Raw genomic sequence first — 24735 nt, 5'->3', positions numbered from 1 at the left:
CCCTGCCCATCCAGGGGTTGTTGTCCCCTGCCCATTCAGGGATTGTTGTCCCCTGCCCATTCAGGGAATGTCCCTGGGCCCTCACACCCTTCCCTCCGGGCTCTCCCTCCCTGTTTGCTTTCAGGGTGTTCATCTCCGTCACCCTTCCCTGCCCTCAAGGAGGTGTGACAGACAGGAGGACTTTCCCCCTCATTTTTTCCTCCTTTTCCTCCTCCTTCTTTCCTCCTCCTCAAGGAGGAGGTAATTTTTGAAGTATATTTGAGGTATTTTCACTCCTTCTCCCTACCTCCTCTTCCCCCCCTTCCTTCTGCGCCTCAGCCCCTCAGGATCTCTCCCTCCCTCAGGTGGGAGGCAGCCATGCCCTGGAAGCCAAGGCCATCGGTGCTGCCCAGGGCCACCCGGGTCACCCACAGCTCAGGGAAGGTCTACGAGGAGCTGAAAGAGGAATGTCTGAGCAAGGGGATCCTTTTCCAGGACATTGATTTCCCCCCTTGCAACTCCTCTCTCTTCTTCAGTGAAAAGCCGCCCGTTCCCTTCGTCTGGAAGAGGCCCATGGTGAGTGTGATGGTTCTGCCGTGCTGGGTCAGCCTTCCCATCTCCTGTCTTCCTCCCAAAACTTGGGCATTGCTGTGCTTTGGGATCGTGCCAAGCAGCTGGCAGGTTCAGGGGGATGAACTCTGGTGGGAGGGTGGGAAACTCTGAAGTGGGAAACCTCAGGGAAGGGATGGCAACCCCAGAGAGCTCAGGCTGTGGGACAAGAGGGTTGGAAGGCTTCACCACGGTTTTTTTTAGATGGAGAATCATGGAATTTTCAGGGTTGGAAGGGACCTTAAAGCTCATCCAGGTCCAACCTCTGCATGGGCAGGGACACCTCCCACAGCCCAGATTGCTCCAAGCCCCATCCAACCTGGCCTTAAAAACTTCCAGGGATGGATGGGGCTTCCACCACCTCTCTGGGCAACCTGTGCCAGGGTCTCACCACCCTCATGGGGAAGAACTTCTTCCTCACATCCAACCTCAATCTCCCCTCCTCCAGCTGGAATCCATTGCCCCATCTCCTATCCCTACCTGACAGCCTCAAAAGTCCCTCCCCAGCTTTCCTGTAGCCCCTTCAGCCCCTGGAAGGCCACAATGAGGTCTCCTGGGAGCCTTCTCCTCTCCAGACTGAATAACCCCAACTCTCTCAGTCTCTCCTCATAGCAGAGGTGCTCCAGCCCTCTGATCATCCTCCTGCCCCTTCTCTGGACACTCTCCAGCACCTCCACCTCTTTCTTGGCACAGGGAATCCAGAACTGGATGCAGAACTCCAGAGGGGGTCTCAGAGGGGGAGAATCCCTTCCCTCAACCTGCTGCCCGTGCAGGTATCTGTAGATCACTGTGTAGCCACACTTTATGCATCTATATTTATGTACATGCATAATGAACCTTTAATCATCCTTCTCTCTTTTATAATTACCCAACATAAGCAACGTAAAGATGAAAGTAGCAGCAAACACAAGAACTTAAGGGTAAAACAGGGTATCATGATGTTTTAGTTATGTAAAGATCAAGTGTCATTAATGTAGGAAATCTATAATTAAGGTTAAACTTTAAAAATTCAAACCTTTTAACTTTTAGGAACTCTTATTTGCTCTTTTCTGTCATGAGCCATGGAGAGATTACACATACATGCCATGGTTACTGAGCCATTCAACAGTAGCCAAGGGCTTGATGAGTATCTCCTCATGCATCTTGCATAACAATCATTAATAACACAGCAAGAGCCTGAAGCTTCACTAGTCACAGATGACAAACCCAACATCACTCCAGGTTCCTTCTCCCCAGTTAATTCTGTAACCAACAGTCACAGAAAATTTGTGGCTACATCTCATTTCTTTGTTAGCAACTGACATTTATTCTCTATTTTTATTTTTTTTCATAATCCGAAAGCTTCTCCTTTAGTAGAAAAACTTTCCTTTGGCAACAGTGATACCAAGAGAGAAAAAAGAACAAAATAGGCTTAAAGATAGCTTTAAATTTTGTCTTCAGTTAATCCACAATGATAAGCATTTAAATGTTTCAGCATCAGTTGATGGATTGGAGAGGAGAATTAAAGCTCTTACTCCTGAACAGGTAATGGGATGTCCCTACACATAAGTACAGGCACTGCTGCCTGCCTTGCCTGCCTGTGACCCCAAAACCAGGTGGGCTGTAGAGCTGTTCCTAGGAACAGGATGGGGCTGTTGGGCTGAGAGGCTTTTTGGAGCTGTGGATTTCAGTGGAAAAGTGCAAAAAAAAATACAAGTGCCTACACCACTAAATCAGAAAGAACAGTTTGCCTTTGGTCAGCTGTTAGGTTGTCTTTTTTTGGTTTTTTTTTTTCCTATTTGGGGCTTCACAAGAGTTAAACTTTGCTGTCAAATGTGCTCAGGACCAGCACAGAGCTTGTGTGTGCTTTTACATGGTACTCAGCAGGGAGCAGTCTGTCTGGTGTAGCTGTCATGGTCTTCTTCAGGATCTGGAAACATTTCCAGGGTAAGTTAATTACCTGAGACAGTATCTGCCTTTACACTTCCAATTCCCACCAGGAAAAAGGTGATTTTTTCTGAGCTGCACAGCAAGAAATGAAGCTCAGGGGAGGCTGAGAGGATGTGTAAGGACAGGGTTTTAGTTATGCTCTTCTCTGGCTCCTCAGCTTTTAAGATAAAGCAGCTTCCTCTCTGTTATCCATCAGGAAAAGAAGGAAAAGAGAGGCACTGTAACATCATTTCAAGTTAATGCTTTTGACTTTGCAAGTGGGATATAGGCCTGAAACTTTTTTTTTTAATCATTGTATTCCTCTCCTCTCTCAGAAAAGTTGTTTTTATCTCATCCCTTGTCACACATGGACATTCTTGGTAAGAGCTAAATGCAGTTCTTGCCAGGAGAATTATGTTCCCCAGGAGCAGTGATGTATGAAAACAATTATGCATTAAAGATCAGATGCTTTATCAGCCATTGTTATACCTGAAGGCAACAAGCTGTGGCTTTTAGTGTTCACAGCCAGTCCCAGGAATGTATTTAACAAGCAGGTGGGCCAGGTAAGGAGGAGCTGCTGTTTGCTTTCCTTTTGCTCTACACACTGAGGACATGACCTGTGGTGCCTCCTCCCTGGGGGCACCTGTGGCCAGCAGAAGATGCTTCAGCAAGAAGTGCAGGAAGCTGAACAGAACTATCCATATCCTGCTCTGTTTTGCCTCACAAAACACGTGCTGTGAACCAAAAGCAACTCCATTCCCTTTGAGTCAAATGTAGGCATCAAATGACTGGATGTCTTCTTCTCTTTTTCCCTCTTTATAATTTTTTTTCAAGCATCTGTCACTTAGGCAGAAATCTTGACAGAAGGTCTGGAACAACACCAGGGCATTAACCACAGGCAGATTCATCTAGTAATATATTAGATACCTTCCTCCTCTATTCCTACTCCATCAATTAAATTCAGTTTACAGCTCATGAGAAAGGAGAGAGGGTATTCCTGCCACATTTATTGGTTTACCACCTTAATTTTTCTATCCTGCTGGTAGTTGAACTAAAACAGTCAAATAAATGCTTGAAAATTGCTTTAATGCCATGATGAGCACTGGTTCCTCTAACCTCTGAGCACACAAGGATGGGTGGTATTAGCCCCTCCTAGAAATTAACTCTGTAAAAGGCTGGAGTCTACCTTTTATTGTTTGCTGATCTGAGGAGGAAATGGTCTAAACAGAAGGCTTAATAGTGCATTTAAATGTCAATTGCCAATTTTAGGGTTTTTCCAGCCATTAGGGTTAAAAAAACCACCCAGAGTTAGCAGCCTGACATCAAGATTCTGGATCAGGTTGTGCTATGATATTTTTACAGTTGCCTACAGATGAATAAAGAGTTCCAGCCTTTCATTAGCAGCCAAATAATTATGAAAAAAAAAATGAGGTTAGTTGATTCCTTAATTCCTCCACGTTGTAATTAATTGGCAAAGATTTCCCCCCTACTTTTTTGTGGTGGCTACACTGCTGCAGGATAATGTGGCTTACGTGGCACCCCACACCATGCTGCTCAGGGTGGTGGTGATGTTTTCCTGCCATCTTCTGAGTAGTTTTGGTCTCTCCCTCCCAATTTCTTCCAGGAAATTGTCAAGGACCCCAAGTTTATCCTCGGAGGAGCCACCAGAACTGACATTTGCCAAGGGGATCTTGGTGAGTGATTCCCTCTGAGTGGAAATGTTTGTGACTGAACCCTGTGAGGAACAAGAGGAATGTCCTGATCCATGAGGAGATGTCCCTCCTGACCTGCTGAAGCTGGAGGCAGTGCCCACACTCAGCTTGCCTGCAGCCACCTTCTTGGGAGCATCCTCCCATCTTTGCCAGGGACCATCCTGGGGCAGTGGGATTCAAGATCAGGGAAGGAAGGATCTCCACAAGAGGGTACTGTGGGCCAAAGAGAGCCTTTTGACTACCTCCTAACTACAGGAGGGTCTGCCCTGGCCAGGCAGGGACATAACCTCCTGACTTTTCAAGAGAGGTGGCAGCTGAGTCCCATAACATCTCCTCTGGCCCCTACATCACCTTCTTCTCTTGTTAAATAGAAGAAAATGAGGATTTTTTTTTTTTTTTTTCCCTTCTCACTTCACAGGTGACTGCTGGCTGTTAGCAGCCATAGCTTCTCTCACACTGAATGAAAAAACACTAGGAAGAGTAGTCCCACTGGATCAAAATTTTGGGCCAGATTATGCTGGGATATTTCACTTCCAGGTAGGATAAACATCTGGCAGAGTGTGAGCACATTTCTGTTGTTACAGGCCATGGTCTTTTTTTGCAGTGGGATTCACAGTTATTGCAGAGGAGACATTGAAAATACCAGGAATTGCTGAGCTTATATATAACTGAGCTCATATATATATATATATATATGACTTTAGGAATAATTTAATATTCTTCTGGAGACACAAAAGAGTTGGGTTGGGTTCGTTAATACTTCTGTGTCTTAAAAGTGTCTTCAGTCATGTGGTGACCATTTCTGTAGCTACATGAGTGATGTTATCTAGACAAGGAGCTCCACAATTTCAGCCTCAGTCTTTTTTTAGGCTGGGTTACCCTTCCTTCAGAGCAGCTTAGCATGGTGTAGTGAGAGGAGTGCTGGGAGTGCCAGAGTCCTACATCCAGGAGAAGTGACCCAGCAAACTCATGCCCCACCTTTTCTGCACAGTTTTGGCAGCACAATGAGTGGCTGGATGTTGTGATTGATGACCAGTTACCCACCTTCAATGGTCGCTTGGTTTTCCTGCACTCAGCTGATCACAATGAATTTTGGAGTGCTTTACTGGAGAAAGCCTATGCCAAGTAAGTCACACTGCACATACCTAATTTGCTGTTTGTACATATATTATTCACTATTTATACATACATTATTCAGTGAACAGCTTCCATCCAGGATTTCTTGAGGGGGTTGTGTGTGTGGGGGGGGGTTGCATTTGCTGCTGCCTGGATGTAAGGATGTTGTGTCTGGCTCTCATGAGCTGGTCCAGCTTCCAGCACTTTATCAGATGCACCCCTAGATGATGCTGCTAGAGGTGGATCAAAGCCTGAATCCTGCTATTTGTGTCTGCCAAAACCTGAATTAATGGTTCTGCCTAACTCTGTGTTTTTAACTAATTCAGCAGGTAGCAAGCCCCTGACACACAGTGATCTTCACTCCTTCCTTACTGAAAGAAAATCCCCAGGCTTTAAGGCTATGAAAAAAAGGAATGAATTAAAAATGCAATTAAGAAGGAAAGCAGAATGATCCCAATATTCCTCCCATAGATCCTGGGTAGATTCTGGGGTTCTTCTTTCAACTTCAGTGCTGCAGTTTCCTGCCTGTGTGAGCAAGCTCTGACATGTGGGTATCTTCACTGGTTTGCAAGGTCTGTCTCATGGTCAGCACATGTTTTCCAGGCTGAATGGCAGCTACGAGGCTCTGAAAGGAGGCAGCACAATAGAAGCCATGGAGGATTTCACTGGGGGAGTAGGAGAAATGTATGAGGTTAAAAAGGCTCCTGACAATTTCTATGAAATCCTAGAGAAAGCTCTGAAAAGATGCTCCATGGTGGGCTGCTCCATTGATGTAAGTAAGAAATTAATTTCTCAGTTTAGTTTTGTGGTTTCTGCATTAACCCCCCCCCTGCTTTTTAAAGACTGGTTAAATAGATGTCAAGTAAATGGATATACACCTAACCCTGCAAATAATAGCTATGAATTGACAGATATGCAATTTTAATGTTGTCTTGAGCACCATTATTTAAAAGGAAAGAAGAGTCAACACTTTGCAGCAGGTGGCCACTGTATTTAAGGCAATAATGACATGAATAGGAGCAGATGGTGAGAGTGAACTTTTATTTCTTGACTTGTTTTGGTCACTTAACATTGAAATTGACTGCAGCTTTTTGAGCAGTTAGTGGTTCCAGAGACTACAAAATTGGTTTTTTTCAGCCCTGAATTCTCTAACACCTCTGGGGACTTGAGGGACTCAAGACAATTTTCAGGATGGGTGTATTTGTGTGTAAACAGGGGCTGGGGCTTAAGGTGTGTCAGCTTTATCCCTCCAGAGACTGAAACCTCCAGCTTTCCCAGAGGAAAGGTTGCTGATGGGTAGCACTGCTCTGCCAGTGTGTCTGACCCAGGGGAAAAGGAACCATCCCTGTGTCCTTGGCTTTCTGGTGAAAAATCCCTGAGCTGCTCAACCCCAAGAGTGAAAACTCTGTTTCTGCTTCAGAAAAAAAAAGTGTGCCAGGATTGTCCACCAGCATGAGCAGCCAAAAACATTTCCTTTCCCTGTTGCACACAAAGGAAGTGCTCAGGCTGGGAGAGAAGGAGAGGATTTTGTTTGCCCTCTGCCCAAGAGCCTTATGGTTGAACCTTGGGCTGGGCTGCAGGAGAACTTTTGTCCCAAACCCATTCTTTCCTGGGAGCTGGGCTTTTCCACAAGCTCTGCCTTTTACTCAAGGCTGTGCCTTCAGCTCTGGGGCTCAGTCTTTTATGATTTGAGTTTCCCTTTCTCTCCTGATGAAGCTTTGCTGCTTGCAAAGTTTAATTCAGTGTTTACTCAAGTAGACCAAGTCACACTCAGCTGGCTGATGGGACCCTTCACTGCACCATCACTGTATTTTTAGATAAAAAGAGATCATATAAAGACCTGATCTCAGCCTGAGGGCACCTGATCCCACCCCTTAGCTGAGACAAACTACATTGTAATTGGAGTTGAGATTCTGGAAATCACAGAGGCTGAGAAGTTATTTCACTCTAGAACTGCCTTTTTTTCCCTCTGAATGAACAGTGCTAAAAAATAAAACTCCAAACCACCTTTCCTTCCCTTAAAGGACATAATTACACCATCACTGCATCAAAAACACCAGTTCCCTCTATATAGTACTGGTTAGCCACTGGCCTCCCTCCTGATGCTTGGAAAGAACAAGGTGGCACCACTTAAGAGCTCACTCTAAAGAGAGAGATTCACATTTTTTTCTTCTATTTCAGACCAGCAGTGCTGCTGAGTCAGAAGCCAAAACCCCCTTTGGCCTTATCAAGGGCCATGCTTACTCTGTGACTGGCATTGAGAAGGTATGTTCAACAACAGGGGGGAAAGAGAGACCTGGGGGAAAGATGAGGGATTTTCCCCCATCTCAGGTGTCAGGGGGAATTTTCCTGGGGGGGAATTACCCAAATTCCCATCCATCCTTCCCTCCCACATCTCCTGTAGCAGTCTGCACCTTTTGCCCAGCTCTTACACCAGTTTGCCCCAGTCTCTACCCAGAAGTCCTCCTGTCCTGGCTGCTGACACTTAGGATTCTCTCTGTTTCCTTCTTCCCCAGGTGAATTATCAGAGCCAGGAAGTGCAGCTCATAAGGATAAGGAACCCCTGGGGACAGGTTGAGTGGAATGGCCCTTGGAGTGACAAGTGAGTGTGCTGTCCCCTCCATGCTGCCCTCAAAAAGGCTGCAGCTGTTCCACAGAAAATTAAATCAAGGGTTTGCACATTGCTGCCATACTAAAATGTCACCCTCAGTACTTTCAAAGCTGCTCAGTGATGGGAACACTGCTGAAGTTGTTTAGCCCCCCAGAATCTAGCAGGAGCAAAATTGTGGATTGATACAAATGAGAGAATTTAAGACACTCCTGATTCAAATGAATTCTACATTTGGGGTGATTTTTTGTTAATTTTTGTGCAAACCTGTTGCTGTAATCTTTGTGACACGACACGTGTGCTTGGTCCCACTGCATCTCTGTCCAAGAAAACATCTGGAAGAGACCATCCTGCTGCTGTGTCCAGCCAGCTGCTCTGAGTCAGGGAAAATTAATTGTCACATAGAATCATAGGGGTTGGAAGGGACCTCTACAGATCATCCAGTCCAATGGATCTTCTCCCCCTGCTACAGCAGGATCACCCAGGGGAGGGTACACAGCAACACATCCAGGTTTTGAAAGTCTCCAGAGAAGGAGACTCCACAACCTCCCTGCACCAAGACTCCCTCACCTTCAGTTCAGAAGTTTCTCCTCATATTGAGGTAGAACTTCCTCTGCTCCAGCTTCAACCCATTATTCCTGGTCCTATTCCTGGGCACCACTGAAAAGAGATTGGCCTCACCCTCTTGACACCCTCTCCTCAGATATTTATAGACATTAATCAGATTGACTCTAAGCCTTCTTTTCTCAGGGCTAAACAGCTCCAGTTGCTCTCAGTCTTTCTTCATAAGCAAAACTTGGTTTTGTTTCCTTGCAGCTCTCTGGAGTGGTGTTCAGTGAGCCCATCAGAGAAGGCACGCCTGGCTCAGGAAACCCAGGATGATGGAGAGTTCTGGTAAGCCACAGGGCTTCAGAGTGTGTGGCTCTAGTCAGAAAGGTCACATAGAAAGGTCATATGTCCCACAGAGCTAAGCTGGTAGTTAAGTAAGTCCTCAGAAGGCCAAGAAAATCAGTGAGGTTGAGCACACCCAGGCAAATGTTGGCCTTCCTCATCCAGCAGCTCAGACACTCAGAGAAGGAAAAAAAAAAAGCCAATGATGACTGGAATTTCTACTGAAGGGATTAAGTGGACAAAAAATCTTCTGCAGGAGGTAAAAAATGCTTCCAAAACCAGCCAGGCAAGCTTGATAGCAGCTAAACCCTCCACCCAGTGCATCAGGCTTCTTTTTTCTAATGCCTTTTGACTTCTGTGTGTTTCTCTCAGGATTGTTTTTGCCCCCTCTAAGCCACACCTTGATGGTTTCCCCATCACACACAGGCTGCATCAGCAAGGATGTCATGTATCACTAGAGACAGTAAAGTGGTCAGATGAGGAAACAGCTGAACATAGCAGCTCTTCTCCAGCTTTCAGTTTGCTCCAACTGAGGCAGAGTTCAGCTGAGGAGATGGTAAATGAGCTCTACTCCTGCTTCTGCAGCTGAGGACCTTCACCAGGTATCTCCCTGGAAAGCTGGAGTAAACTTTCTGAGGTGTTTTGAAACCTGCTGCCAGAAATGGTGCATAGCAAAGAACTCAGGTCCTCAAGAGTTGAAAATCTTTTCTCTCCATGTCATGCATTACCTTTGCTCTTAGCAAACAGCATATGGTGCAACAGGGCTCTTCTTGGTGTCAAGAATTTGCTGCAGTAAATGTAACAGTAAACTTTACAGTCAGCAAGCTCCTTGTACAAAATTTCTTAATGTCTGGAAGCTGAAAGGGAGCCCAGGAAACCTACTATGCACTCATGAACATCTGTAACTGCTTTAGGTTTTGGACCCAACTTAATCCATGCACACAAAGCAATAGTAATTTTTCTAACACAGCCTCCTTTCCTCCAAAAGAAGTCCCACTTTAGGGAAAGGACCAATTTCTTTATGTTTTTTCTATGATCCATGGGGGTGTGTGATTGTGTGTGTGTCTTATAGATAGAAGAAGAGGGAGAAGAAATGTACCTGTTCATTCTCAGGTGTTGTGCTAGACTGGAGGGAGGGTAGTGCAGGAAGGGAAATTAGATCCAAACCTGTCAAACAATTAGAGCAATCAATTTAAGTGGAATATCATCAGGATGTCCTCAGGATACAAAAAGGAGCACAGCTATAAAGGACTCCATGGGTTAAGGCAACCAAGGTAGGGGATTTGGGGGGGACAAAAGGGCTTTTGTCCCTTTTGCTCTTTGGATTTCAGAGGACTGAAGATAATCTGCTTGGTAACATGCTGATGGCCTGCTGACCTCATTAACTATTCCAAAGATATTTTTTGGCTACATAATAGCAGCTTAGATCAGTGCTGTCCAGATGCTTCTAGTAGATGTGAAGAGGGCATCCTGCTAAGAAATCAGCCTCTCAGTCACCCCAGTCCCTTTCCTCCTAAAATCAGAAGGTCAGAATCTTCCCTTCACCAGTATAAAATCCAGGACAGCTCTAGGGCAGTCAGAAGGAGATTTTATTCCTTAGGAGCCAAATCTGATCTATGAAGTGCAAGCCCTTTGCAGCACATTTCCAAAGAGCCTAAAATTATGGTGTGGCCAGGAAACTGAGCCTCTTAGAGCCAGGTTTTGCTCTGCAGCCCCTGCTCTCCTCTGCTGGGCATCAGGGTGAGAATTAGCAGTGCTTAGATCTTGCAGGGCATGAGAATAGCCAACAAGAAAGGGGACAGAGCTCAGGAAAGCAAACCCTGCTGTTTCTTCCCACATTAAAAAAAGAGCTTTAAAATGGCCCATAGCAAATGTAAATTAAAATCATCACAGGTGTTTCTTATGCAGTAGAAAAATGGAGATATCTGGTTTTGGAGAGCTACACTGAGGGCTAGCTGGGCCCTTTCTGCCATTGCTGCAGATAAACATGCAGGCTTGGAGAGCTTTTGCCTTCCTGCTACTCCATTTTGTTGTCAGGCATCAGGCACTGGAGGAAAAGGATAGTTAGAGAAGTCCACTTTAGAGAGGGGACCAGTTTCTCTGTGTTTTTTCTATGGTCCATGGAGAGAGGTGTGGGGAGAGCAGAGGGGACTCTGGGGACTAAATACTTCTGCTGATGTGAATGTCTGCCAGTTTCTCCCCATGTCTTTTGCACAGGATGAAATTTGAAGACTTCAAAGTGCATTTTGATAAAGTTGAGATCTGCAACTTGACTCCAGATGCCCTGGAAGAGAACACTGCCCACAGGTGGGAGGTGACCATCCACCAGGGCAGCTGGGTCCGGGGATCCACTGCAGGAGGATGTAGAAATTTTCTAGGTAAACAGATACTGCTTTGAAAAGGAGAAGCAGGCATTGGAAGTCTTTACCCACCCTCAGCCATCTCTCCTGATACCCCACAGCCAGAACTGGGATTCTCAGCCAGCTCTCAGCCAAAGGGACAAATGTTCATATGGTCCCACTTGAGACTTTGCAGTAGAAGAGCTGTTTTCTTTGCTCTCAAGTTCACTGGATCTGCTTTGCCTCTCATTTAGGTTTGCATGAGCAGGACTAGCCCCAAAAAAGTCACTGAAACTGCAGCAGTAAGTGTAAAATGAGACAAAAAAACATCTCAGCCAACATGAAGTAGTAACGTGGATCTGAACCATGTTACTGCAGGCTGGCACCAGCACTGTGGGATCATTGTGGCAATGTACTGTTAACAAAACCCCATCTGACAACTTTATTTTAACTATGGTAACTTAATAAAATGTCAGGCCTAAAATCTTTCTACACCTAGTTCCATAAAGGACTTTGGGATTTGGCTTTTTTTTTTCCTGCAGAGCTGAGTGGAAAGAAGCATGACAGCTAATGGAAAAACTAAATTTGAGCACAACCTCAGCTTAATTGTCTAAAAAGACAAAAAGTCCTCTGTTTTGCTTTGGGTTTTTTTCAATAGTAGTAGTGGTGGTATTTCCATTCTGAGGCAATCTGGTGTTTCTTTACATTGGCAGAGACTTTCTGGACCAATCCACAAATTAAGCTACATTTGACAGAGGAAGATGATGGGCAGGAGGACTGCACATTCATAGCAGCACTGATGCAGAAGGATCGTCGTAAACTCAAGAGGCTGGGGGCTGAAATGCTGGCCATTGGCTACTCTATTTATGAGGTAATCCATGGTTTTCACAGCACAGGAGCTTCACTATCAATATTAGCACCTTTCTCTGGGTTTGTTCATGTAAGCCTTAGGGCCCTTGTTCCTAAAATAATCTGCTGGGTCACATCAAGCCCCATGAGAATTTTGATGTCTTTGGGATGGGGTCCTCTTAGAAAAGGATTTAAGTGTCCCTGCAAGGCCAGGGGTTCCCAGGTGAGACCTCTTGATTCTCTCAGCCCCTGCCTGGCTCCTGAAAAGGAGGTGATGGTTCTTCTGAGCCTCTTGGGGCACATCACACACCCTGAATAAGGTTGGGATTGGCAAACCTATTGTCATTGTTCTGGGACAACCCCACCTGGGATGGTGATATTTAACAGCAGGGAGTGTTAAAATAAGAAGACAATGCCCTGGAGTCCTTTTAGGTTGCCTTCTGGGAGCAAAAGGACCACTGGCAGTGGGTCCTTGCCATGAGGTGGGAGCTATGAGCACCTGAGCAAAGGGAGGAGAGTCAGGGTCAGAGCTGGGGGAGAAGCTGGTGTCAGGTTTGGGGTTTTGGAGAGGGCAAGAATGCCCCCCAGCACACCCCAGCCAGTGCAGTGGTGCCTTCATTTCCCCTCCTAGAGCCCTGGCAGAGATGAACACTTGGGCAAAGACTTCTTCAGGTACCACCCCTCCAAGGCCAGGAGCAAAACCTACATTAATTTGAGGGAAGTTTCCAACCGTTTCAAGCTGCCTCCAGGTGATTACATCCTCGTTCCCACCACCTTTGAGCCACACCAGGAGGCAGATTTCTGCCTGAGGATTTTCTCTGAGAAGAAAGCCATCACTGAGTAAGTCATCAGCAAACCCTGGGCCCTCCTCTACTCACCTGCACCTGGGCTTCTGGCTCCTGGGGGAGAGCCTGGCTGCAGGGCACCCAGCAGAGCCTTGGCACTGGGACCTCTTGATGTTGGTTTTTTTTTTTGCATTTGCCCATTTTTGGCTAAACCTGACTCTCCTGTTTTGGAGAGGAATTTAGGAGGTGGGAAAATAGGGCTGTCCATGGGGAAGCTGCTGGAAACTTGACAAGGAAGAGCTAGCTGCCTGATGCTCTTCATGAATCTGTGAATGCAGCAGTGTTTGTTTCTTGTTTGTTTCCTCCCCAGGTTTGTCCAACTGAAAATTTGATATTGAGGGGAAAGTGAGTGCTCAATGAATGAAGAACCAGATAAATTCTTTAGTAGGCAGCATGCACAGCTGTGCCCTCTCTGAGTTATGCTCAAAATTTGTTTTAAGGGCTTATACTAAAATTTAAACAGGGGCAAAAAAATGATGAATTTTATCTCAACTTGACCTATTATGTAAAAAATGTAGCTTTATCATTCTCTTCTGGAAAACATAATAAGCCAGCTTCCACCCCAAGCAGATGTTGGATATCTTCAGCTACTAAATAAGGTTTTGTTTCCTCCAGGGATCTAGATGAAAACATTGCCATCGAGCTCCCTGAGGTAAGTCTGCAGGGTTAAAATAGCAAGAGAATAGCTCAGCAGAAGCCAGCACACAGGGCTTTAACTGTCTTTGGCTAAACCACGTTCATTTCACAGGAATGCTGCACAATTGCCAGCTTTGTGTATGTGACTGAAACAGCCAGTTCTGCTGAATATGGTAAAAGAGCTGCAACAATCAGAATTATAATCATTATTCCTCTGGATCCACTTCAAGTCAGTTGGTGTCAGCCAGCACCAGAGGAGGGTTCAGCCACTGAAAGCACACCCAGTAGCCATGGGGAGGCACATGGCCATTCCCAGCTTCTAAAATTTCATTTATTATGAAAAAATAAAAGGCAAGAAAATGTCCACAGCCCTACAGCCATGGTGCAGACAGATAACTTTATTGTCCTTATCAATACCCACAAGGCTGGGGAGGGTGTGATTGATACCTGCCTATTAAAAGCATTACGTCCTTTTTTTTGTTTGCTTGGTTTTTGGGTTTTTTTAAGTTCTTTTTTGTTTCTGCATGGCCTGGTCTGCCTGCTGAGGGCTAATTGCAGTTGAGTCTGAGTCAGCCCCTGTGTTAGTGTACCCTTGCAAACAACCCATTCTTTGGGCTGTGCCTTCCCATGGAAATAAGCTAAGCTGGTGTGTTCCTCTTCAGTAAAACTCTCCTCCAGTGAGCAGTTAACAAGTCTGCCTCTGTTCTGGAATCTCAGGGCCATGCTCAGTAGCAAAGTAAATCTCTTCACCTGTCCCAGTATCAGATAGGGACTGCATCCAAATCTGAGCAGGACAAAGTGAGGAATTTAGGGTCAGAACACCTGTAAGTGGCCAAGCAGTGTCCCCAGGGCCTCTCTAGTGACAGTCCACTCAATAGCACCCACGTTATATCTTCTGTGGGTAGAGAAAACAAAGCCTGAATTTTATGCTTTCTGTCCTGTGCCATTGCTTTCCTTTATCCCCCCCCCTTTTTTTTTTTTTGGCCCAAGAACTCCTCTGTTCACATGGTCACCCCAGCTGTGGCAGTGGCTCTGTGCTGTGGTGTGTCCCCTGCTCACCAGTGGAGACTGAAGCTTGGACTTTACCACTGCCCTGAGGCACTCAGCCAGCAGCAAGCTCAAAGTGCTTCCAGGCTTAGGATGGCTCTGGGCAATGTCCTCAAGTGTCACCACCCCTGGCTGGTGCTCTCAAAGCAGGGGGAAAAGTCCCTGGATGATCCAGCTGGAAAGAACTCAGGAGAACAGTTCCACCAGCTGAAGAAGTGGGGAAGTAGAGTGGTGCCAGGGTGGGAGAGCTGTGTTCCAGGATGGATGCTCTGGGTTCTGAGCTACCCAAGGCACATTAATTAATCACCCAGGTGAAGGAAATGAAGGGGTGAGATCCCCTTGGGGCAGCTGGATGTTTGGGAGGCATCAAGTTTAGCAACTTTCAGGAGAATTTGCATTTGAAGAACTCAGGAGAACAGTTCCACCAGCTGAAGAAGTGGGGAAGGAGAGTGGTGCCAGGGTGGGAGATCTGTGTTCCAGAATGGATGCTCTGGGTTCTGAGCTACCCAAGGCACATTAATTAATCATCCAGGTGAAGGAAATGAAGGGGTGAGACCCCCTTGGGGCAGCTGGATGGTTGGGAGGCATCAAGTTCAGCAACTTTCAGAAGAATTTGCATTTGAAGATGTCCTGTGGGACACCTGATGTAGAATAGGGCTGCATGTTCCAGTTTTAATGATTTGTGTGCTTGATGTTGCAGCCTCCAAGCCCAACCCCAGAAGAAACTGAAGAAGAAAAACAATTCCGGGCACTGTTTGAGCAGATTTCAGGAAAAGTGAGTACAAAACCCTTGTGGGTCACAGAGAGATGTAGAAAGAGGGGAGATGCTTCTGCTCCCACAGAGGGCCAGGTGACACAAAACTGATGTATTTTGGGAGGAATATGCACGGTTGCAGTGTGTTGTTTGGGCACCAGGTGTCACCATGCATTATTTCTGGATGGAGAAGGGTCCAGTCCCTGGTGAGCAAGCAGGAGAACCAAAAAGTTCTGGGAGAACCTACCTGGTTCTGTGTTCAGTTACAGGTTAATCTTTGAATCAATGTTTCCTGCTTGAGATCTCTTTCAGACAGCCTCATGCACAGCAGCATTCCTGTCATTTGTCAGCCCTTTAGGGTTTATTTTTGCTTTTTCTGGGGTTTGTATGGTTCTCTTTCACTGAGCTACAATAAAGTACAGATGGGTGATGTTTGTGTCTTTATGTCTGATTAGAGAAAAAAATCAAATAACAGATGCTCTCTTGGTTTTTTTTTTTTTAACTTTAGGACATGGAGATATCTGCAGAAGAACTCAAATATGTTCTGAATACTATATTAAAAAAAAGTAAGTGCTGTGTTCAAAAAAACTAAGTGCTTCTAACCTCAGCATTAAGGCCCCTTTAGAGAACTTTATAAAAGCTCCAATTCAGTTCACTTACAGATAGAAAAACAAAGGCTGTGTTATGGCTCCTGCCTGCTGTCCTCTAACCAGGAAGGGCAGAGCCAGGAAAACATCTGGTCCATGGTCTGACCACAAGCTTCCCCTGCCTCCAGCATATTCCACATCAGCTCAGAGAGCTCAGCTTGCTCTGCTGTGGGGAGACAGGAGCTGGGCTGGGACTTGTAAAACCTGGCCATAAACCCTGCCATAAAACCTCTTTGTACAGAGGGAAACATTTCCCCCTCTGAACTTCATCACCTGATTAGCAAAAAAATCAGAGTAGGTCCTGTCATGTCATCAGTAAATCCCTCTTGTGTCTGGACTGGGACTTCTCTTTAGTCTTAGAATCATCATAGAATCATAGAACTGGCTGGGTTGGAAGGGACCTCAGAGATCATCAAGTCCAACCCTTGATCCACTCCCGCTGCAGTTCCCAGCCCATGGCACTCAGTGCCACATCCAGGCTCTTTTGAAATATCTCCAGACACAGAGAATCCACTACTTCCCTGGGCAGCCCATTCCAATGCCTGAGCACCCTCTCCAGAAAGAAATTCTTTCTAATATCTAACCTAAACCTCCCCTGGCACAACTTAAGACCCTGTCCTCTTGTCTTGTTGAAAGTCGTCTGGCAAAAGAGACCAACGTCCACCCGGTTACAGCCTCCTTTCAGGGAGTTGGAGAGAGTGATGAGGTCTCCCCTGAGCCTCCTCTTCTCCAGGCTGAACACCCCCAGCTCCCTCAGCCTCTCCTCATAGGGTCTGTGCTCGAGTCCCTTCACCAGCCTGGTTGCCCTGCTTTGGACCTGCTCCAGGACCTTGATATCCTTCCTGAACTGAGGGGCCCAGAACTGGACACAGGACTCAAGCTGTGGCCTCCCCAGAGCTGAGCACAGGGGCAGAATCCCTTCCCTGGACCTGCTGGCCACGCTCTTCCTGAGCCAGCCCAGGATGCCATTGGCCTTCTTGGCCACCTGGGCACACTGCTGGCTCATGGTCACCTTCCTGTCAATCCAGACTCCCAGGTCCCTTTCTGCCTGGCTGCTCTCCAGCCACTTCTGTCTTCACCTTCCAGTCCACAGATCCTCCCACAGTGAGGACTAAAACCTTTATCAACTCCCATTTTCTCCTTTCAGTCTATACAAGGCAGATTCACACAATGATTTCTTTCTTTTTATTGTCCTTTTTCAGTACAGAACATCAAATTCAAGAACCTAAGTCTCATTTCATGCCGAAATATCATTTCTCTGATGGATGTATCCTTTGAAACATGGGTTGGTGAGACTAAATGAATGCTGAATATAATTGTCCACAGCATTACCTGTCATGGGTATCAGAGATGGGTGTGGTAATGTCCTGGCAGAACACTGAGCAAACTAAAAAATTATCTGAAGGTCTATCCTGATTTTTTGTTTTAGAAATTTAGAGCTTCAAGACAAGACCATTTTCAACTACAGACTTAGAAGCAGCTGCTTTGATGTTGAGTACCTGTAAAAGTAAATATCAAATTACTTCTATATAGAAGAGTGCATTTTTGGAAGCTGTGATGTATTGGAAAAAAAGGCCTGAAGAAGCAACTCGAAGAAAAGCCTGGAGGGTTAGACTCAGGATTGTGCGTTCAAATTAAGGGTCAGAAACCAAGGATCAGCAGAGTGCTGAAAAATCACTGATATCAAAGCTGTGGGGTTTTTGACAACCAGGTTAAAAGCTGGAAAATCTGGTCTTTCAGCTAGATCCTGGAACTCCAGGAAGCAGACAGGGGGGTGAGAGTTGTCTGTCCAGATGTAGCCATTTGGGGTGTAGATGTCTACATCTAAGGTAGCTTTCTAGACTTCCTTTTTAGATAGGGGAAAGGATGGGGTAATTATGCTTGTTCAGCCCCACAGTGAGGGATGCTGAATGACTTCTCAGACATCAGGAGAGGTGGATCACTGCCCTGGGACTTCCCCACCAGATTTGTCCTTTGCAATGTTCTGCTTCCTGCTAAATTTCTGTGCTATGGCTTCTCCTTGGGAAGAGCTTTTTTTTCACTTTGCCTTCCAGATAGACAATTTTGTTACACATGAGAAAAAACAGGTACAGACCTGACAAGGCAAGTATTCAACCTTTGGTTTATGTATTGCTTGTTCACCACAGAAGTTCTTACATTTTGCTTTGGTTGCTCCAGGCCATGACAAAGGTAACATCCTCTCAAACATTTCTAACAGAAAACTAAAATAGAGCAAATTTATCCCTTTAAAGCTGGGCTCATAATGATAAGATTTAGAGAACATGAGTCACAGCACAGATGTGATGAGAAATAGGGGGCTAGTCCTAAATTTCCCCCCTTGAAACCCAAACCTTGGTAGGAAGTTGGTCCATATTCCCATCTCTTTATATTGCATTAGGACAGAGCCAGGGTCTGCCCTTGACCCAAGAGAGTAACAGCAGTCCTGGGTTTACTATTTAGGATATAACTAAATAGTTCCCATGATTTGTGATGCTTCCAGCAACACTCTGCATAATTTTGCATAAAAAGGGAGACATCTCTTCATCTGCTTTGGAAGCACAAGGAAAGCAGACACAACCATCCTGCTCCAGACATGTTCTTTGGAATATAAAGGAGGAACAAAATGACACAAATGCAAACCCAAGTCCACGTTGTCAGAGTCCCCTTGATGTCATGTGCCACCAAATTCCTTCCCTGCAATCACCCTGCAGTGACTCAGGGGTGGATCAAAGTTCTACATGAGCCCAGGAAGAAGAACCTGGAAGAAGAAAGATAGACTTTTTGCAGAAGTGATGATGTCCTTGGGATTTGTGGGTGCCCTCAGTAATGTCACCACTTTAGGTGCTTAAAGAACAGCAGGATTAGCTGGACCCTGCTTGGCAGGTTTTGACCTTTTTGAGTGCTCACTGGGGTTGTGTCTGGCTGAGCAAGGGCTTTGTCCTGACAAGTGAGAGGGGAAGGGGAAGGGGAAGGGCAAGAGACATCTGGAAGGGAATGGGCCCATTCCTCACTTATAATTTTGGAGCCCCTCAGCTCAGGAAGGAGATTGAGGTGCTGGAGCAGGTCCAGAGAAGAGCAAGGAGGCTGTGAAGGGATCCAGCACAAGTGCTGTGAGGAAGGGCTGAGGGAGCTGGGGGTGTTGAGGCTGGAGAAGAGGAGGCTCAGGGGAGACCTCATCACTCTCTCCAACTCCCTGAAAGGAGGTTGGAGCCAGGGGGCGGTTGGGCTCTTTTCCCAGGCAACTCTCAGCAAGACAAGAGGGCACAAAAGGTCTCAAGTTGTGCCAGGGGAGGTTTAGGTTGGAGATGAGAAAGAATTTCTTTCTGGAGAGGGTGATCAGGCATTGGAATGGGCTGCCCAGGGAAGTAGTGGATTCTCCGTGTCTGGAGCTATTTCCAAAGAGCCTGGATGTGGCACTGAGTGCCATGGGCTGGGAACTGCAGCGGGAGTGGATCAAGGGTTGGACTTGATGAGCTCTGAGGTCCCTTCCAACCCAGCCCATTCTATGATTCTATGATTCTATGAAATGCCCCATCTTGCACAAGCTGTGCTTGGGTGACATCATGAACTCAGTAAAATGAGTATTAAGACCTTCATGCTTCAGGCAGAGAGAATCATAGACTGGGTTGGGTTGGAAGGGACCTTGAAGCTCATCCAGTTCCAGGATGTGCAAAGGCAGGGACACCTCCCCTATGTCCAAGTTTCTCCAAGTCTCATCCAACCTGTCCTAAAGGGAAGGCCAGGCAGATCTGATCACTCTCAGAACTGCTGTGCAGACATTTTTTTTTTTTTCAGCTCATAGGACCAGATTTTGCCAACTTCACCCCACAACCCCCATTCCTTTTTGGCTGAGCCATTGTAACAAAGCCTGGTGACCAGATTGAAAACAAGGAATAGCTCACTGGTTGCCTAACTCCTTCAAGTACACTAGCAATTTGTTTTAATCAGGTGATTTAATTCTCTGAATCACTTCTAACCCATTTACATCCCAAGTTCTTCTTGCTTTGGAACAATCTGTCTTTTTTTTTTTCTCTTGTAGAGCCTGCAATTGCTCAGCTGTGTTTTTATATCACATAATGCTCCCCAAATATCACAGCCACGACTGTAACTGCTCAAGCTGCACCTCCTGAGAAATCCCAAGATTGGTTTCAGCAGCACCATAGGCTTTCCAGGCTACATGATTTTATTTTTTTTTTCTGCTGAAAGGATCAGCTCAGATAAATTCAGACAGAGTTTTGACCTCTGTGTAACAATGACTTTTCCTTAACTCACATTACCAGACCAGTGGCAATGGGAAACTGGACTATAATGAATTTAAAGTTTTCTGGGAAAAAATGAAGACATGGATAGTAGGTGACATTATTCATTGTATTTGTTTCTCCATTCCCTTAGCTATTTCCTGGGTAGTTTATTGTGTATGTGCAGACAAAAATGGAGATGGGAGCATTTACAAGCCACAAGTTTTAACTCAAACCAAATGTTTGGAAAGTGTGGAGGGCTTGTTTTGGATGGCCAAAGACACTCTTAGCTTGCCATAACAGTTTTCTGGAAAGAATAGAGATTTTTTGTAATCAAATCAACTACTTTTGGGGTAAAGAATGCAATGGGAACTAATAAGCAAGTCAATCAAAATGAAACTTAAGAGTTTCCATTACTGCTGTTTTACAGAAAAAGAAAGTGATGATTCATGACTAGTAGGAAACAATGATTTCCTTAATCACTGCATTTTCATTATTGATCTCTCAGGAGTCAACTTTACTGAAGTCTGGGAAAGTGGGATTCTAATTTTAAACACATTTTCCTGCCACTGTATATGGCAGTCAGAAGAAACAGGCTTGCAGAATCAGGCCACAGCCTGAATATTTGAATAAAGACATCATAATTGTTTCCTCATGGTCATTAATAGCTTTTTTTCTGAATTCAGGCTTCACCCAAGCATTCAAAATATGCAGTTCCCTGCTTCTTGTCTAGCCCATCAGAAATGGCAAACACTTTTTCTGGGTATTAATGCCACATCTCTTGTAACAAAGGATTCATTGTTTTTTTAACTGAGGGGCTTGAGGAATCCTTGTATCCTGTAGGAAGATTTTTTACATATATTTGCTGGGAACTTTTAAGCTGAATGTAATGGCAGCTCTAAATAACTCGTATTCCAAGGGGGAGTTGTGCTTCTCATCTCATTAAAAGGACAGAATTTAACTCCAGCTTAAGAATTATTTAATATTTAGGTCAAAAATTCAAACTGTTTGTGTAAGTTCTTTTGGCTGTACCCTGAGTGTAGCTGTTTAGATCTTTTATACCTATAAGGTGGTGACAATCTGAACTTAATGTTAAACAATTTGACTCTAACCTTCAAAACTACAGAGAAAAACTAAAAGAGATTAAGAGAATGCATGACTTAGGAGTTAAAAGACAAAGACAACACATCCTTCCCAGATAAAATAACTTTCTTAAAACTCATGGGATTATTTTTATGAGGGGTAACTCATTATTTTTGAAAGCTTGGGCTTGGCAGTGCTTGTTTAAAGTTTCATAACAACTTCTCCATATGACAAAGAGATTTGGGACCCATATTTACTCCTCAGTTAAAAAAAAAAAAATCAGGCTGGATTCAGACCAGTCTTGTCAGCTTTCTTAAATGCTTATGCAGTTAGAGATAAACACTTTGCTTTCTGTGCCATAGCTGTGCTCCCTTTCCTCTGCAAATACTGAACTCACCATGTGCTCCTTTCATACCAGAATATTTTTCTCCAGTTTGACTTTGACAAATCTGGCTCCATGTCTTCCTATGAGCTCCGCAGTGCTCTTAAAGCTGCAGGTAAGAGAAGCATTGAATTTGGGGGCAGATCAGCTGGGGATGATGAGTCTAAAGCCCAGAAAGGAACTGGGCACCTAGAGAGCACATTGAGCTGGCTAATTTTACCCCAGGTACCCTCAACCATGCAAGGCAAGTCAGTCAGAGCAATCTTTACATTTTTATTGAGCTCTGTGAAACTCAGTAGGGGTGGGGATGTTCAGGGTTAGATCCTAACACAAACCACTTCAGGGTCCACCTCCATTCAAGGACCACTGAGTAAGATGTTTGTTATGAAGAGCTGTCAGTGTGTTTGTATTTCACCCCAAATTATTTTTATTAAAGCACCTAGACTTGACAGAAATCCCTAAAAAAAATTCAAAGGGACAGAATGGTCCCTCAAACATCAAAAAAGCATGGAGCAGAAACTTCAATGACTGCAAAATTCTTTGTTCAGGGTTCATCATTCATTGCAAGCTTAAAGAACTTTAAGAACTCTGGGGTTCAGGGTGCTTTCTGGTTGAATGTGTGCCAGAGAGCATCCTCCCATTAACTGGTTGGCAAGATCAAGGAGAGATCTGCAGATCTGGCCTAGGAGGTTGCTCACATTATTTTATTTTATTTTATCTTTGTCTTTGGGCAGGATACCAACTCAACAACCACCTGCTGCAACTGATTGTCCTCAGATACTCTGGTGATCAGTTCCAGATTGAATTTGATGATTTTCTGAACTGCTTAATTCGCCTGGAGAATGCAAGTGGTGAGTATCTCCTTCCTCTGGGTTTTCTTCCCCTTTGAAGCAAACAAACAAAAAAAAATAAAAAAAGAAAGAGAAATGTTCCACTTTTGGCTGTCATCAAGCATATGGCACAATATCTAAGATCAAGTGTGTACAGGCTAAGAGAAAGGAGCTGTGTTTAGCAGTTGCTTTTAGGATGGCTTCACTCCTGTGAAGTGAAAAATGTTCTGCTGCTAGTGGAAAATCTCCCCATGTGGATTGAGCCTGTTTCCTAAACTCTGCAGCAACGTAGAAGGCATGTGAAGAATGCTGGCAAAGTCCATGGTAAAGCTTTTCTTGTGGCTCACACTGAGCTTAATTTGGGCCCAGAGAAGTTCAAGGTTCAAATAGTGCTTGTGCTTCATGCAAAGAGATAACTGGTGTGTGCTTGGGAAGGTATCTGCTGTGCTTTTTAAATAACTTGTCCAATTTTGGCTGAAGATAGGGTTCCCTCTACACTGAGGCACTCAGTTTGTGTCACTCTTGTTCCAGAGCAGCAGTAGTAGAGAGGTAAAATGGATGGGTGAAGGTTGATGTGATCAGAAGTGTGGCTCCAAATCCAAATCAAACACTACTCACTCTGTGGGAAGAAAAAAATCAACTTCCTTGTCTGTTTTCTTTTTGTTTTGTTCTTTTTCTTTTCTGGTTCAATCTGTAGCAATAGAAGTATTAAACTACTGAGAGAGATAAGTTAGATGAGATACACAAAGATGTGCAAACTGCTCCACTTTGGAGTAGCATCCAAATGTGCCTGTTGAGCACATCCAGGAGCACAACCCCCTTCCAGTCAAGTTCAGAAGTGAGTCTTGTACAAAGTTTTTAAGTCCACAGAACATTTCCTCTTGCAAGGACTTTGTTTTCTCAGAGCAGCTACCACCACCAAGCAAACCTAAGTCATCTTTTTTTGCACCAGGCTCTTCCTCCCCTTGGCTTGGCCACCCCATCCCTGGGGGCTGGGAGCTCATCTGTGAGTATGACTGAGGAATATTTCTAGCATGGGTGTCCTGTTTTTCATTGCAGGAGTATTCCAAGCCCTGAGTGTGAAACACAAGGAGTTCATTGACCTGAATATAGGCGAGGTATGAGCACAGCTTCCTAAACCCTGACAAAATGAGGGGGATTCTCTAAAGCTTTGTCCTCTTCTAAGACCCAGGGTGTTTCTGCATGATGCTTCAGGTGACATCTACACCCATGAGAGTGCAGGGATCACCTGCCTTAGGTCTCAACAAGCCTGGGGTTTTACAGCACAGGCAATGATGACATTTCCCTCGTGCTGTTTCCTTGCTCTTGTGATGTACTGATAGCTTTCCATCCCCCTTTATATATCCTCTGCTTTTTCCTTCCTTGGGTGCCAGCTCTCAGTGGGGGAGCAGGGAATCAGCAGATGGTGCCAGGGTGTCTTCCATCCTCCCTTGAACCCCCCAGGAGTTTAGATCAGCCTCTCCTGTTCATCTCACACTGCTCAGCACAGGCTTCTTATTTTCTTCCACCCCCTTTGTCTCCTTGTTGCCTGTGTGGTTTGTCCCTCATTCTGCACTAACCCAAAGCTTCCTGGGGCAAAGTACTATGAATTCCCTGGCAGAACAAACATGGGAGCCCATGTGGATTGCTGGGAGAAGGAATTACTGCTGTTATCAGCATCTAGTGCTTGGGGAGCTCTGCCTCCTTCTCTCCAAACAGAGGAGTAAATGCTGGCTGAGGTCTTTCCTCAGTGACACAGAATCCAAGTGGGCAAAGATCCTTTTGCCTCTGTGGGGTCAGTGCAGGGCAAGGCACTGCTTCTGAACATCCCTCTTTTGTTTGGGGAAAGGGAGGGGGAGGGAGAAGGGCCTGAAATCATTTATTAAAAATTTTGTCCTTCTTCCAATATTAGTTTATCAACCTGGCAATGAACATCTGAAGAAATCTGACTTGGGTTCTCCATGACTGCTGCCCCAACAGCTGAGGTCCCCATCACATCCAAACTTTGCCAGGAGATTTCATGCAGAGGAACATGCATGCTACCCACCCTTTCTGCTCTCCAGCTTTGTTGATGAGTTCAACATTCAGATCACATTTTGGTTTGATTTTTGGTGCAGCCTGAAACTGGATTTATTGTTGTGAGAAGCATTTGGATGGGGCACATGGGGCACACCTGCCTCTCAAGCAGACTGGGACTGATGTCCCTGAGTGACCAGAGATTTTTATGAAATAGGATTGTATTTAGCTTCAGCACAGCACAGG

At 45.2% G+C, this 24735-nt stretch overlaps 1 protein-coding gene across 1 annotated transcript; it reads left to right on the top strand.

Moving 5' to 3' along the window:
* Positions 1-357: 357 nt before the first annotated feature.
* CAPN9 (calpain 9) lies at positions 358-24511 on the top strand. Its single transcript, XM_008502397.2, has 20 exons — positions 358-555; positions 4121-4190; positions 4627-4745; positions 5200-5333; positions 5928-6096; positions 7506-7589; positions 7841-7926; positions 8749-8826; positions 11041-11201; positions 11876-12033; positions 12643-12851; positions 13472-13508; positions 15240-15314; positions 15802-15859; positions 17143-17207; positions 20221-20289; positions 21680-21758; positions 22378-22494; positions 23533-23591; positions 24386-24511. Exons 1-20 carry the CDS (start codon positions 358-360, stop codon positions 24410-24412), a joined length of 2052 nt encoding a protein of 683 aa, XP_008500619.2. The 3' UTR covers positions 24413-24511.
* The last annotated feature ends 224 nt before the right edge of the window (positions 24512-24735 follow it).

Source organism: Calypte anna, chromosome 3 (genome assembly GCF_003957555.1).
Source record: "Calypte anna isolate BGI_N300 chromosome 3, bCalAnn1_v1.p, whole genome shotgun sequence".
Classification (NCBI taxonomy): domain Eukaryota; kingdom Metazoa; phylum Chordata; class Aves; order Apodiformes; family Trochilidae; genus Calypte; species Calypte anna.
This window is presented reverse-complemented; position numbering and strand designations above follow the sequence as displayed.

What these genes read in the sequence shown, in the direction of transcription:
- CAPN9 (XM_008502397.2), top strand. Translation starts at nt 358, where the DNA reads ATGCCCTGGAAGCCAAGGCCATCGGTGCTGCCCAGGGCCACCCGGGTC. An exon ending in CTGGGATATTTCACTTCCAG is followed by an intron (nt 4,746 to 5,199) that starts GTAGGATAAACA and finishes TTTTCTGCACAG; the next exon opens with TTTTGGCAGCACAATGAGTG. An exon ending in TCGCCTGGAGAATGCAAGTG is followed by an intron (nt 22,495 to 23,532) that starts GTGAGTATCTCC and finishes TTTTCATTGCAG; the next exon opens with GAGTATTCCAAGCCCTGAGT.